We start from the raw sequence: 14,727 nt of genomic DNA on the forward strand, positions 1-14,727 counted from the left end.
TATAGACATCATCTGTACAAACTAAAGATACCTAACTGCTTTTTGGGGTGCTTTCGTCTATGTTTGCACTCGTAAAGCAATTTCTTCTGGGTTAATTAAGTTTGGTGATCCTCGTGTAGTTTTCTTCTAGAGATTTCTAGATGGGAAATTTTTAAGTTAAACTTTATTTTGAAAGGTGTGACCGGATATGTTAGACGCCGTTTCCGTTAACTCGACGTAGATTCGTCGGCAGGGTGGATCATTGACGTCTCCCTCTTCTGTGCTCGCTTCAGTTCAGCCAAATCATAGCTATCTGGCAGCCTGGAGGTACATGCGTCTTCTGATAAGAGAGCGTTTAGTACCTGCCTTTGTCGTTTTGTAAGTTCCGGCTGAAGACAAGCTCATCCTTGGGGGGAACACATCTGACATCTAACCGAAACACATCTGACATATCGGCGAGCTAACCGCGGCGACCCCGAAAAGCCCACAGAAATGGACGAAAAGGCGTTTACGAAAGAACTGGATCAGTGGATCGAGCAGCTCAACGAATGTAAGCAGCTGACGGAGGGCCAGGTGAAAACGCTATGTGAAAAGGTGAGATATTTCTTTAAAAAAAATCTCCATTTAACTCTCAAGTTACTGTCGGCGTCTCCTCTCTCCTCGCCGCCGCCTTCCAGACATTCTTAAAATGGCGTCTATAGTGTACATGTCATTGCGCTGTGCGTATATTTTCCAATCGTTACCGAAGGGTTTAGCACTAGGCATCTCTTTCTTTGAGCCGTTTCGTGTGCCAGAAACGTCTAGAAATTATTATTTACGCGCCATATTGTCGGTTACTGAATATTTACAAGGGGCAGCCATACAGTGGATTCAAGTCACATACCTATTTTACAACTGTCAACATCCACTGTCAGAGGGACCTGTAGCATCTCTTTTAGCAAACTGGCATTGAAAATCTGTCAAAGACCCCCGCTGGTCAAGTGAAAAACACTTTGCTGGTAATTGTAAGTCTTATCTCGACGGAAGAAGTTCACTGACCAAACTAAAGCGATTAAAATTGCATCAAAAAATCCCCTCTTTCTAAATATGTAAACATTGCTCTTTATATTACTGTTGAATGTGTATAACGACTACACACCAAATGTATCCTGTTGTAATAAAACAACATTTTTAGTGGTTCACATTGCATATTGCTATTAAAGTTGCATCCAGAATGATAATTGGTTCAGAAGTAGTTGTGATATCACAAGTCTAGAGTCTGTGTTCACATGTTAAAGTGAGATTTCAGGCGAAAACAGACGAATGTGCAAATATCCCGTCAGTGTCAAACTCGGGACAGATATCTTTGTGAACGGTAGAGATCAAAGATTACGGTGAAATGTAAGAGCAGGATGTAACTGCTGAAGGGCTTTGCATTGTATAACAGTGGAAGCGTAGGAAAACGTAGTGACAATGGCCTTTAATCTCGGGAATGTCTTTGTTATACATGGCTAAGGGTGCTTATTCCATTTTTTGAGCCAAATTGAGGCATGTATGTAAATCAGCGATGAACTCAAGCTGATCTGGTGGCATGTGGAGACCCAACACCTTAGTAAGACACATTATGTTTTTTCCCCCTTTAATTTGCAACCCCTCTGTATTTCTCTTGACAATAAGTTGTGAGACTGAGATGTTTACAAAGTGATAAAGTAGTTTACCATTCCTAAACCTCACAGGACACTGCTTAAACGACTTCCCTGTCATTCAAAACTCATGGTTATTTTTTTAATTGATTCATCTGTTTGTGATGCCTCTATGGTGATGTCTTCATGTTGTTTATTTGTTTTACCAAGAACCAAAAGATATTCACTTTAATGTAGATGGGGGACTTTATTGTATTGTGAATTTGATTCAAAGTAAATTAACTATCAATATTAGTAATATAATTGGTAGGCCTATAACGGTACACAAAATTTTCAGTTCGATATGTTTTTGGTTTTGAAAGCCACGGTTCGGTACGGGAAGAAGGAAAACCCCTCAAAATGTCCGTAATGCATTTATGAATTTTTGAACATTTTTCCCCCAGGGGCAGCGCGCAGTTATATACCTGGGGGTGCGGTCCATAACTAACGTAACTAACGCTGGTGTGAAACAAAGTGTAACTTTACATACTTTCAACGTCCAACTCCTGGGTTATTCCTCTATTATACAGCATGCGTGACAGAGAGAGAAACAGACAGACAGAGCTATTGTAAGTGTTTTAGAACTACCGTAGTTCATAGGCGGTTCAACAGTGTCCGTCTTATCACTGTCTCTTTCCCTGTTGTTGTCTTTCACCGGGACCTGAAGTGATCCCAAACGGGACTATAATGATGGGGGAGGATCTACAGTCTCTTCCTTCCAGGTTCACATCATATTTGTTGTTTTTTTTTTTTAACCTTATATCAGCTGCTATTTGGTATTTCGGGTCAATGTGCACTCCTTCAATATGTCCGTGTGGAACTTTGCAAATTTGAAGTTCCGCATCGAACAATGTCTTTCGTTCCTTTTTCTTTTTCTCAACATACTGGGCCCTTTCTGTACAGCTGTGTACCGAACCGAACAGGTGCATACTGAAACGGTTCGGTATGTGTACCGTTACAGGCTTAATAATTGGTGTGTAAGTTGTTAGGTTCTGCTGCTACATCTTACTTAGTGTTTTAGGACTGTGAGTGGACATTGTTTTTTCCATTTACCAGGGAAGCGTATACTCCAAATGAATCTCTGTGAGGTTGAAAATAATGTGGGCTTCTCATTGGCCGTGGGAGTATGGTTACTGTGTTGTAGCTCTCACCTTGTAGGCCTAGTTGTTGAGGAAGTTATTTCAGTTGATTTCCAGTGACCAATACCTTTATTCTCCCGTTGGCTGACAGCTGGCCATCTTATTCTGCTGACTTGTCTGGTCTGAGCTGGAGCTTAACCTCAATCTCTCCTCAACATTGTTTTTCTTAGACTGCCTACTGGTTTTCAGTGCTAGGAGTGTCAGCATTAAGGAAAATGTTACCCTTAAACATTAAGCCTAAACTTTGCACAATGTCTTGGCACTGAATTGTGTGAAATTTCTACTTCTGCTTGACACTAAAGCACGATTCCAGCTCCATTATAGTGTTGTTTTTTTTTTTGTTAATTATTTCTGTGTATTTTAAGATGAACCCTGATAACGAAGGCCACATTTGGACAGATTTTATTGCTGTTGGCTGTTTTTCATTCTATAGTGAAGCTCAGTGCCTCTTGGATCAGAAAAGGACTGAAATCCTCGGCCTACTGCCATGTTTGGTGTACTCTGCACAGAAGATTAAGGACACATTATTCTCAAGTGGCTCATTAATTCTGTTTTCTTATTTGCTGTGTTGGTATAAGGTCAGTTTGACTTATTTTACATGCATTATTCAGCCCAGTTTCTTGAGTCAAGACTCGTTTAAAGGTAGACTTATGCTTGTATACTGACATCATCTTCTGCTTAGTTTTGGAAGCACAAGAGGATGAATGGTTCTTAGGTTGGTGGTGGTTTGCAAAAAAGACTAGCATCTTAACTTATAGTGAAGGTTTATTTCTGTTTCATCCTGTGGAGGGCTGTTTGTTTGTGGTGTCTCTAAGAAAATGTTCATGTTGACTTGACACATTTGGATGTCACATTCAGCTGATATGGTGTAACATATCACACATCTGTCTGCCTTGAAATGTTGGACAATTTCTGCATTTTTTTCCATCTTAGAAATCAGTTTAAAAAGCACAGCAATGTGGAACTTATCTTTTAAGGGTTATAGCTACTATTGACTGGTAAATCCTAGCAACAAAATCCTGGGCTCAATCTGAACCCCTTTCAGATGACATTAACTTCTTGCTAGAAATACTACTCATTTTTACACAGAGATCCCGGAAAAAAAGATGAGATGGTGATCCCACCTTTTTTCCACCATTGACTGATTTACACAGCCAAGGAGTAACAGAGGTGGGGCAGGCTGGACTTTTACATAAAGCACCTGCGTTCCGGAATTAAAGGGGCAGTGACGCAATGCAGCGTATTGTGTGATGCGTTACTTGCGTGTCGGAAATAGGGATGTAACGATATGAAAATTTCATATCACGGTTATTGTGACTAAAATTATCACGGTTATCATTATTATCATGGTATTGTTGAAATGTGCTCAAAATGTTCTCAAAATGTTCAGAAAGTATTTATATATAATAATTTAACCACATTGTATTTTGAAAAAACAAAACAAAACAAAAAAATTAATAACATAATAGGCACAATGTACTTTCTGTTGGCAGAAACATTCAAATATTAACATGTAAACATCAAACATACGAATGTGCACTAAAGATGGCACCTTGTGGCCATTGTTTGACCATTTTCCATATCAAGTTTTAGTTGTTTTAGTTTCTTTTTTATAGATGTATAAATGGATAGATAGTCTCTCTCTTTCTCTGTTTGCTTGCTCTTTCAAAGTATCAGAGCAGTAATCAAACACGGTTATTATGATAATTAGAATTTAAATTGTAATAACTGTTGGGAATTTTACCATGGTTTATCATTATACTGGTAATTGTTACATCCCTTGTTAGAAATACCCCAACCATAGTGGTCTTGGCTAACCTCTCCCGAGTCAGCCCGTCTTTCACTGTTCCACAAATGTTAGCATGAATAGAGTCCTCTGCCCGAAGTGACAACATCTCGCAGATCTCAGCATCTCGCCAGTTTGACATCTTTCTGGTCTTGTTGATATGTTAGTTTACTGTACACAGCCCACGCTCATTTTTAAATCCCCCCGGCGCGGGGGTCGTACACACAATATGTCATCAAAACCTTGGTTGAGGAACGAGAGGTGTTCCTTTTACATAGCAGTCTGGAATCATGATTCCACCTTTATCACATCTCTGTTACTACCTTCAGAGGCATTACAGATCTTTGACAGAGGTGTGACCAAATGATCCCAACATTTTGTTTACACAGACATCACTCCAAAATTAGGGTGAAATATTCCCGGAACAGAAGTGCTGTGTAAAAGGTGCTCACCTCTCCTTGCTTCCATTTACTGAATACAATATTTTTTCCTGATAAACTTTACTGTAGTTGCAATGAAGAAGTTACACTAACAGGACTGACAAATGATTTTATCACACAAATGTCTCCTGATGTTTACTATTATAATACTTTGCTATTAGCTACATTAGCCAATGTTAGCATCCAGAATTTTCCTCACAATTGTAAGGCTTAGATGAAACATCCAAGCCATTGTGGGCACCAATAAGACAAATTCATGTAAAATCAATGTGGAGAGGATCTGAACTAACTTAAAGTGTCTTTTCCCAGAACTAATGATTGCAGGTGGCTCTAGTGCATTTCAGCAAGTTTTGTTTTTAAACTTTTTGGATGATTTTACATATTTAACATGATAATAAAATGTTTCAATATGATTTAAAATTATATACAGTGTTCCCATAAAGTCTCTTTACAGTTATTCCAAAAAAGAAATTATTCCGAAATGAAAAGTAGATATTGCAGTTTTTGTTACATCATTTAATACACCTCTATATGGGCACCATGAGTTCCATGAGTCACACCAAGATGGTACTTGATTTCTTGTTTGCTGTAGCAAAGCCTCATCAATGGTGGCAATGACATCAGTGATCTTTTGCTTCAGCTTGTTGACGTCCCAAATCATTGTTTGACACATGATATCTTTAACATAACCTCATAGAAACGAGTCCAGGGGAATGATAGCTGAGTGATTGGTTGTCCTCTCCTCCTTTTATTCAACTCTGTCCATATCTCCTTAAATTTCTTGTACCATGCACAAATTTATGGACGTGACAGTGGATGTCTTCCATACCTAATCCTGTAGTTTCACCGAGTCTGCGTATCCAATTTCATGTCAGCAAACCACGATACACATTGTGCCTTTTCTTGAGGAGTAGCCATATTTTTAGGGGTTTATTTAACAGAGCCTATTTCATCAACAGGATACCTGAAATACACAAATGCAATGCAATTAAAAACTTTGATAACCACTGAGTACATGGAACAAATCTGATTAACATATCTCATCAATTGCTTTTGTAATAAAGTTTTTAAATTGTAAAGAGACATTGTGGACACCTTGTATTTTTATTACAAACCCATTGTTTTTTTATTCTAGAAGGACCTGCAGATTCCACAATCATGTAACAATGTCTTCTACAGATGTAGAGAAAATGTGAGAACCCAAATGGTGCTTAAGCCTTCTGAAAACCAGGGGAAAACTATAGCTTAACTTAAGTGTTACATTACTTAGTATGTCAAATAGCCTGCTGTTTAGTATGCTTATACATTACATAAAGTTGATATTACTGTTTTGAAATATAGGCCTGTCTGCATTAATATTAAGCAGGTGGCTACAAGTACTTTGTGACAATATACATTAAATTTCGCAGTTAGAAGCGTTGTCAGTCTGTATTTTCTGCAAATCAGTATTAGCTCTTTCCTAGCTCAACCCTTTTATCCAAATGTGTCTTTGCTGTTGCTCTCCGCTCCATAATCATGAGATACGGTAGTCAAAAGGAAAAAGGAAAGCTTCAGCATTCTTTCACCCTGAGGCATTATGATGATCACAGCTCATCATATGTTCTGCCTAAACTGCTGTCTACCTGCATCTCTCCATGCTGTGTCTTTGGGTAATATATTCAGCAGTCTTCACCTACACAGCTGCCTCCCTCATTTTAAAAATAGCAAAGGATATGATTGATTGTGAGATGCATTACTAACAGTATCAGAGCCTTTGTTTCTGAGGGGATCAGAGTATGTGACTCAGGAGGATAACGCTGTTCATTGTGACTCACAGTGCAGGCCGTCGCTGTTTTGGGATGTACGGGGGTGTGGAAGAATGAGATGTGCTGTGTAATCTGTCTTACTGATTTTTCAAACTCAAGCTCTCCAACAGTCTTCCCAGGAAAGGCTGAAATGGTGTCTAGTATTCTGGGAGAAGGAGGCACTCAATAAGCCGTTTATCATAATCAAGTGCAGAATTTTCACTCTTCAGCATTGCAGTTACCCCGCCCCACTCTGCAAGGCTGTAGCTGTGTTTGGTAAAGGTTGTTTGTTTACAGAGGAGCTTGTCATCTGTTTGATCAGTTTGTAGTGTTTAATCCAGTTGCCAGATTTAACTTGGGTGACATTATTCTGGTCGGTTTCATGTTGCTTCTTATTACAGAGAGCAAATTAAATTAGATCCCAGACTTGTGGATCAGACAGGGAGATGACTTTTCTCCATGACCCTTTTGTGTTTTTGTTCCCTCCTCTGTAAAGAAACCTTATCAGAAAAGGCTGAGAGACCTGAACTGTTTGTCTTGTCTAGAGTTAAAACTATAGTAGGTAACAATGCTATTTACAGTATTTTATTGACTTTAGCTCTTATAGTGTATCAGATGTTATTAACAATATTCCACATCATAATTTCATTCATTTTGCCTGTTAACGATGTACCATCCTCTCCTAATGTTAAGGTTAAATGTAATTTGCATCTATTTCATTTTAACAAAATGATCAGGAGAGGTAATGCAAGTAAATTTCTAATGCATTACCTTTACCTGAGTCATGTCAAATAGATTCTCATTGACATTGGCGATGAGAACAACTCCTCCCATGATCCTACACTACTCCATAACATCACCCACTGCATCTTTTATTTTGTTTTGATTGAGTCTCCTAGCAGCAGGTTAATACTGTGAGTTTCAGTTAATATGCTATAAGTACATTTTTACAACAGAGATTTATAGTGGAAACTTGATGGTTGAGGTTAATGACATAACAATAAAAGCAGTACGTATGGCAATTTTGTCCTTTAACTTTCTCTTTAAACACTGACGCAGTACACATATAATAATAAACCGTGTCAGACTGATGTCATATGTTGATCATGTGGAGACAGCTGACCTTTGGATTTTGAAACCAGTTTAGTGCACCACATGAAGCCTTGTTTGCTGACTGATGTCACTAATTTATCTCATCAAAGTTATATTAACTGAAGATGGCAGTTGACCTGCTCCCTATATAAACACAGCAAAGCATAGTTACAGGTGATCATACACTTATAAAAGCATAATAATGAACACTTCATACCAGTGTCAAACTCATTTGAATTCAGGGGTCACATTCAGCTCAGTACGATCTAAAGTGGGCCGGACAAGTAGAATAATAACAGTGAAAAAAGTAAAATTACATTTTGAAAATTTTTACATCTACAAAGTTTTATTAAAAACTGTGAATAAAATGAACAACTTGAAATGTTTTAAGAAATATAAGTGCAATTTTAACAATATTATACCTCAGTTTATCATTTACACATGCGCATTACAAGTAACAGATCACAGTGGATCTACAAATACACAGAACATTTAGTAACAAGCAGAATATTGGTAAAATTACACCTACTTCTCTTAAGACATTTCAGGTTGTTCATGTTTGTTCAGATTATTCACATTTTTTGTGAAAGGATAGTTTCTAAATGTAAACATTTTCATGTATGGTCGACATGTGGAACCTGAACTAAAATATTTTTGACATCCTTGATTGTTAATATCTTCAGTTTAATTTTTACATTTCCCAAATTAATCTCAGGGGCTGGATTGGATCTTTTGGCTGGCCAGTTTTGGCCCACGGGCCATATGTTTAGTAACACCTGTGCTTTATACCATTTGTGTTAATAGATGCCACAGAATCTTACATTCTGGTCCTTAAACACATTGCTTGTTCATAAAGAAACACCTGTAATTAATGCTTTTTTTTCCCCCAGTATTGGTATAGTTCATGATTAGCTGATTATTCTGTTGGTCATAAAAAATTTGCCCATTGAATTCATCTTCCTAGTGCTCAAATTAATTTTTTCTTTGTCCCACACAAGAAAACAAAAGCAATAACTGCACAGAGCTGATTTATTGTCTAATAATTTCACTTGTGAATGCAGTCATTTGATGCTCAAGTATTGGATCATGAGAAAATGGGCTTCCCAGAGTACATGACCTGCTGTCATTTGGCTGCTAATGTCACTCCTTTCCACATTGTTTATGTACTGTTGTCATGAAGATGCTCTTAACTACCATAAACATCTGAAGTGAAGTCATCTTTTTGTGGGCGATGTTTTGCCTAGTTGACAAGTGTAATTTGCTGCAGGTTGTCTCCAGGAGAACCTCTGGCTATTTTTTAACTCACTTTAATGGGATTATATTGCGGCACTTGGGAAAATGCTGACTTCACTTCTCAGCAGTAGGCTAAGCACTTTGTTGAGAGTGTGGCATCTGATATCTGGGCTTCGGGTGTGATCTTGGGCAGAGGCCTTTGATTCAGAGGTATTTCTGCTACAGGTGTGGTTGGTATTGTGGGTGAGGTACTTGCGTAACCATTGTCGTCATGCTCTGTGTTCACAGCTGGCCGGGCATCCGCGGTATGATCCTCTAGGATATGCTGCTCTCACACAAAAGTTTTGGGGTTGTTGCTAATCCAGGCTTAAACAGTCAGTTTATGAAATAGTTGTTTACTTCCTCCAGTTTTATGTAATATTTGATCCTGCTGAACTTAATCCTATTTGACAAGCACAGGTATTATTTTCTATCCTGTTGTTTATGTTTCATGGTTTAGTAATCTTTAAGGATATTTAGACCTTTTCTAATGTGGCCTTGTTGAAGTAGTGCACAGTTTGGACTTTGTGGCCTCAGTATATTATGTATTAACTTGACTGACAATAATTACACCTATAAAGGCCTTTAATGAGCTACAATAGATGAGGTTGTCAGAAATTTTCACTTACTCATGTAGCTTTGTACAGTTAGTCAGTATGAAAGTATAACTTGTATCTGTACTACTTGTATTTCGTACATCCACACTGACTATGTTATAATCAGTTAAGTCATTTCATGCCAGTTCATTCAGAATTCAGAAGTCATGCCATGTCCACATTTACACAAATATTTTAATTTATTTTATCTACATTTTTTTAAATTATCATATTGATAATATATTGTCAATTATTTATTTATTTATTTATTTATTTACAAATTACTGCTCTAATTGTGTTTAATAGTGTTGTAATGTGTATATTTGGTGTGTGTATGTATATATGTGTGTGTCTATAATTTTTGGAGACAATAGAATATAGAAAAACAGGAATAATATAATTCTGCTGCTATAAATCAAATAGAAAATAAAATAAATTATTAATATTACTAAATGTATTTCAAACATTAGTATTACACTTTTCCCTGAAAGGTAGCTTTGAACAAACAACAAAAATCAAATCCCAGTTCTGTCAGTTCCCATTCTGCATAAAAATAACAGAGAAATTCCACATGAAGTGCAGCATTAACAAGAGGACAAACTCGTATTCTCTTTTAACAAACTTAAGAGCAACATTGACAAAAAAAAAACAAAACAAATTATTTATTTTAGGACAGTTAACAAACTGCTAAGGCCACTTTGTGTATTTGTGTGTGCAGGGTGTGATTTGTCAAAAACACAGAGAGGGGGATGTTTTTTTTTTTTTTTTTTTTTTTTTCTTGAGGGGGGTGTCCATAACTAACGTAACTAATGCTGGTGTGAAACGAAAGTGAAACTTTACATACTTTCAACGTCCAACTCCCGGGTTCTATTCCTCTATTATTCAGTGTGTGTGTGTGTGTGTGAGAGAGAGAGCAAGTGTAAGTGTTTTAGAACTACCGTAGTTCATAGGTGGCAAACAACGTTCGTCTTATCAACGTCTCTTTCCCCGTTATTGTCTTTCACCGGGACCTGATGTGATCCCAAATGGGACCGTAATGATGGCAGAGGGTCTTCAATCTCTTTCTTCCAGGTTGACATAATTTTTTTTTTTTTTTTAACCTTATGGCAGCTACTATTTCGTATTTCGGGTCAATGTGCACTCCTCCAATATGTACGTGTGGAACTTGCGCGGATTAAAAGTTCCACAATGTTTGAATGACGTCTTTTGTTCCTTTTTCTTTTTCTCAACATACTGGGCTGTTTCTGTATAGCTGCGTACCAAACCAAACAGGTGTTTATCTCAACGATTCGGTATGTGTACTGTTACAGGCCTAATATACTGTGTGTGTGTGTGTATATATATATATATATATATATATATATATATAGTTTTATTTGTCCACCTGGGTATCATATTAAGAGACAACAAAAGCACTCGGAGAGCGCAGACCTACGCCAAGACAGATCTGCCCCCCCCCAAATCACCACCAAAATGTAATCATTTGTTCCTTGTGCCAGTGTCAACATTTCCTGAAAATTTCATGAAAATCCATCCATAACTTTTTGAGTTATCTTGCTAACAAACAAACTATCTATCTATCTAACAAACAAACAAACAAACAAACATGCAAACACACAAAGCAAAGCGATCACAATACCTCCTGGCAGAGGTAAAAATGTTGAAGTCTGCATAGTACATTGTCCTGACTATAAAATAAAATGTCATCCAAGATTCATGATTCACCTTACTGTTCCACATTGTAAAAAATATTTGTCTTTGACCTTTCATCTGAATTACGATGCGTCCACATAAAGCATTAAAAGACATTCAGCAAACATAAAGGACATAGGAAAACCATAGACTATGTTACCTAAATAAAGCAAATGGTGAGGTTAAGTTAATAGTAAAAACATCATATAGACGTCATCATCAAATTACCATTTAAAAACAACAAAGTTTCAGCCAGTGTAGAATACAAAATGCTAAAAATTTTAGTAAGTTACTGAAAAGCTTTTCAATATTGAATAGATCTATCATGCGGGAAAGTATTGAACTTTTTCCTGCAAAATGAATTCAAGGCTAAAAATGATTCCTTCTGAATATATAGTATATCATCAGATGTCTATTTCAGTCCTGCAGCTATATTTAGCAACATACTGTATGGTGCACTTCCTTGTGCATGAGCCGATGTGATGGAACACTTGCAAGAAAGTGAGAACCAGTGTATATTATATAAACAACAACAAATCATTTATGTTTAGTGTAATTTCAGCAACTTCTGTGTACATGAATACATGTTGAGAACAATATTCAGAGTGTCTTGGATTATTAGTATAAATTTCAACCCTCAAATAAAAAAATGAAGCGGTTGCTGAGAATATGCATAGCTATGATGTCTTCAAAAATCCATGGCTCAAATAAAGCCAAGTCATGTGAGTTCAATCAAAGTTTTTGGGGGAATTTTTCAGACAAACTCCATGACATGAACGAGTAGTTCCATGGCTTGGAATGACTCATAAAACTAAGGCGTCCCAGGCGACACCTGATGCTTCATTTAAGATATTACCAGTAAGGTTCAGGGTAGGGTTGCAGAGCTGGAAGCTGTATACTATGTCATGCACTGGAAAAGAAGTTTATGAAATAATATGTTACTTTATGAAAATAATGAGGATTACCACTTCTTCAACAAAGGGAAAATCTTTTCTTTAGCAGGACTGTTTGCTTGATTTTGGATATTACATTTTTACCCCAAACTTTTTCTTTATTTAGAATAGAATACAATAGAATAGAATAGAACAGAATAGAATAGAATAGCCAGTATTGTGATTGTGCGTGCAATGAAATTAGGAGTTCTACCCCAGTCAGTGCAACAGTATTGATAAAACACTAGTACTTCACAAAACAAGAAAAGCGAATATACAATTGCAAAAACCAAAAATAAGATAAGAAAATAGAATATAAAATTTTACAAAAGTAAGACAAGAATAGCTAAGTAGACTAAAAAAAAAACCCCACATAAAATATGAATGGACACAATATTTACGTATTAACAGTATGTGACAGTATGTGTATCTACAGTACGAACAATATTAACAGTATATCTATGAAAACAGTGTGAAAGTGTGTGTGTGTGTATATATGTGTATATATATATATATATGTATATATATATATATATATATATATAGAGAGAGAGAGAGAGAGAGAGAGAGAGAGATTTTTATATATCACAGTAGAGATTGAAATCCAGTAGGATTCGTAATCCTACTAGGACAGATAGGAATTTTAGTTTGTCGTAGGACAAACTGAAATCCTATATGTCCTGGGGTTAGGGTTGGGTTGGGGGGGGGGGGGGTTAGGGGGTTAGGATTAGGGTTAATCTTCAGATCCTAATTTCTTGTAGGATTTCAGTTTGTCCTAGGACAAACTAAAATTCCTATCTGTCCTAGTAGGATTACGAATCCTGCTGGATTTCAATCTCTACTGTGACACAAAAAAATCTTTGAATGCAAATAAGTATACTGTAAATTCAAGTATGTTTCCTTTTGTAAACAAATAGTGCACTGTAATTAAACTGCTCTAGACTTGCCATAGAACTGGAGCAATAAAAAAAAAAAAAAACTCACGTAAAGTGCAAATTATAAATTCAAGTATGTTCAGTGTAGTATGAAACAGTAAATTCAGTGGCGTGCCGTGAGGTTTCAGTTAGGTTAATACGGGAGTTGCAGCGTAAAGAGATTCGGAGACTGAAGATTGCATTGCAGACAAAGTTGTAGACGGAGTTTTTTTTATGTGTTTTAGTTTTTCATAAGATTATGATAAAAGTCGCGATGGTTAAACTTAGGGCTGCTCGATTATAGAAAAAAAAAAAAAAATCACGATTATTTTAGCAAGAATTGAAATCACGATTATTAAAAACGATTATTTGTTAACCTTAAAGTTGTTTATTTTTTTCTTGCAAAACAATGTAAAATATACTCTTTAAACATAAATAAAGCTTTTAACCACTAAAGCAAAGCATTTTCACTTTTGTACGAAACAAAAAAATCTTTGAAATCAAATAAGTGTACTGTAAATTCAAGTATGTTTCCTTTTGTAAACAAATAGTGCACTGTAATTAAACTGCTATAGACTTGCTATAGAACTGTAGCAATAAAAAAAAAAAAAAAAAACCTCACCTAAAGTGCAAATTATAAATTCAAGTATGTTCAATGTAGTATGAAACATAGTAAATTCAGTGGCGTGCTGTGAGGTTTCAGTTAAGGCCTTCTGTATACAACAGCCATCTACAGGGTGTCTTATAAGTCTCCATACACAGGAGACATACAGGGGTTGGACAAAATAATGGAAACACCTAACATTGTGGCATCATAGAAGGTGTTTCCATTATTTTGTCCAACCCCTGTAATACATATGGTTCTAACATGTATTTCTTTATATTTCTTCTTTATAGTTCTTCAGCATTGGAGGACACGCATTGAAATGTGTTCCCGACAAAATGGCAGTCATATAGAGCATATTATATAAATAAAAATGGTTTATGTCAAGAAACGTTTATTTTTCCTATGTATGGAGACTTATGGGACACCCTGTAGAATACGCACGTTAGGGTTATCCGGGTTAGGTTAGGTTAATACGGGAGTTGCAGCGTAAAGAGATTCGGAGACTGAAGATTGCATTGCGGACGAAGTTGTTTTTATGCGTTTTAGTTTTTCATAAGATAAAGAATATGATAAAGGTGGCGGTGGTTAAACTTTAGATGGTTACAAAGGTTTGTTGTGTTAGCGGTCGGTGCGGACACAACAACGAAACACTTTTTGCACGTGATGTGTTTTTGCTCTTCGTCTTCTTCATCAAACCCAAAGTGATTCCATACAATTGAATTTGACTTGCCTTTTTTGTTTACCAAGCACTTCTGCTGTGATTCTCCTGCCATTTTTCCAGACCGCTAGGTACAACTTTCCTCTTGGGGTGGACCTGCCGGCTAGCAGGCAGC

The 14,727-nt window shown here is 36.7% G+C and overlaps 1 protein-coding gene and 1 long non-coding RNA gene across 2 annotated transcripts in view; one reads left to right on the top strand and one right to left on the bottom strand.

The window, feature by feature from the left end:
* The first annotated feature begins 223 nt into the window (after positions 1 to 223).
* Positions 224 to 14,727, top strand: part of ppp2cab (protein phosphatase 2 catalytic subunit alpha b) — a 26,451-nt gene continuing 11,947 nt past the window's right edge. Inside the window, exon 1 of the mRNA XM_030153457.1 lies at positions 224 to 573. Within this exon, the coding sequence (XP_030009317.1) occupies positions 472 to 573 (102 nt within the window). The 5' untranslated portion in view covers positions 224 to 471. The remainder of the gene's footprint in view (positions 574 to 14,727) is intronic.
* LOC115432552 (uncharacterized) lies at positions 2,429 to 4,784 on the bottom strand. The gene is made up of 3 exons (XR_003937226.1): positions 4,673 to 4,784; positions 3,830 to 3,834; positions 2,429 to 2,439 (listed from the first exon to the last, which is right to left on the bottom strand). It is a non-coding gene; the product is annotated as an uncharacterized LOC115432552 (long non-coding RNA).

Source organism: Sphaeramia orbicularis, chromosome 14 (genome assembly GCF_902148855.1).
Source record: "Sphaeramia orbicularis chromosome 14, fSphaOr1.1, whole genome shotgun sequence".
Lineage (NCBI taxonomy): Eukaryota > Metazoa > Chordata > Actinopteri > Kurtiformes > Apogonidae > Sphaeramia > Sphaeramia orbicularis.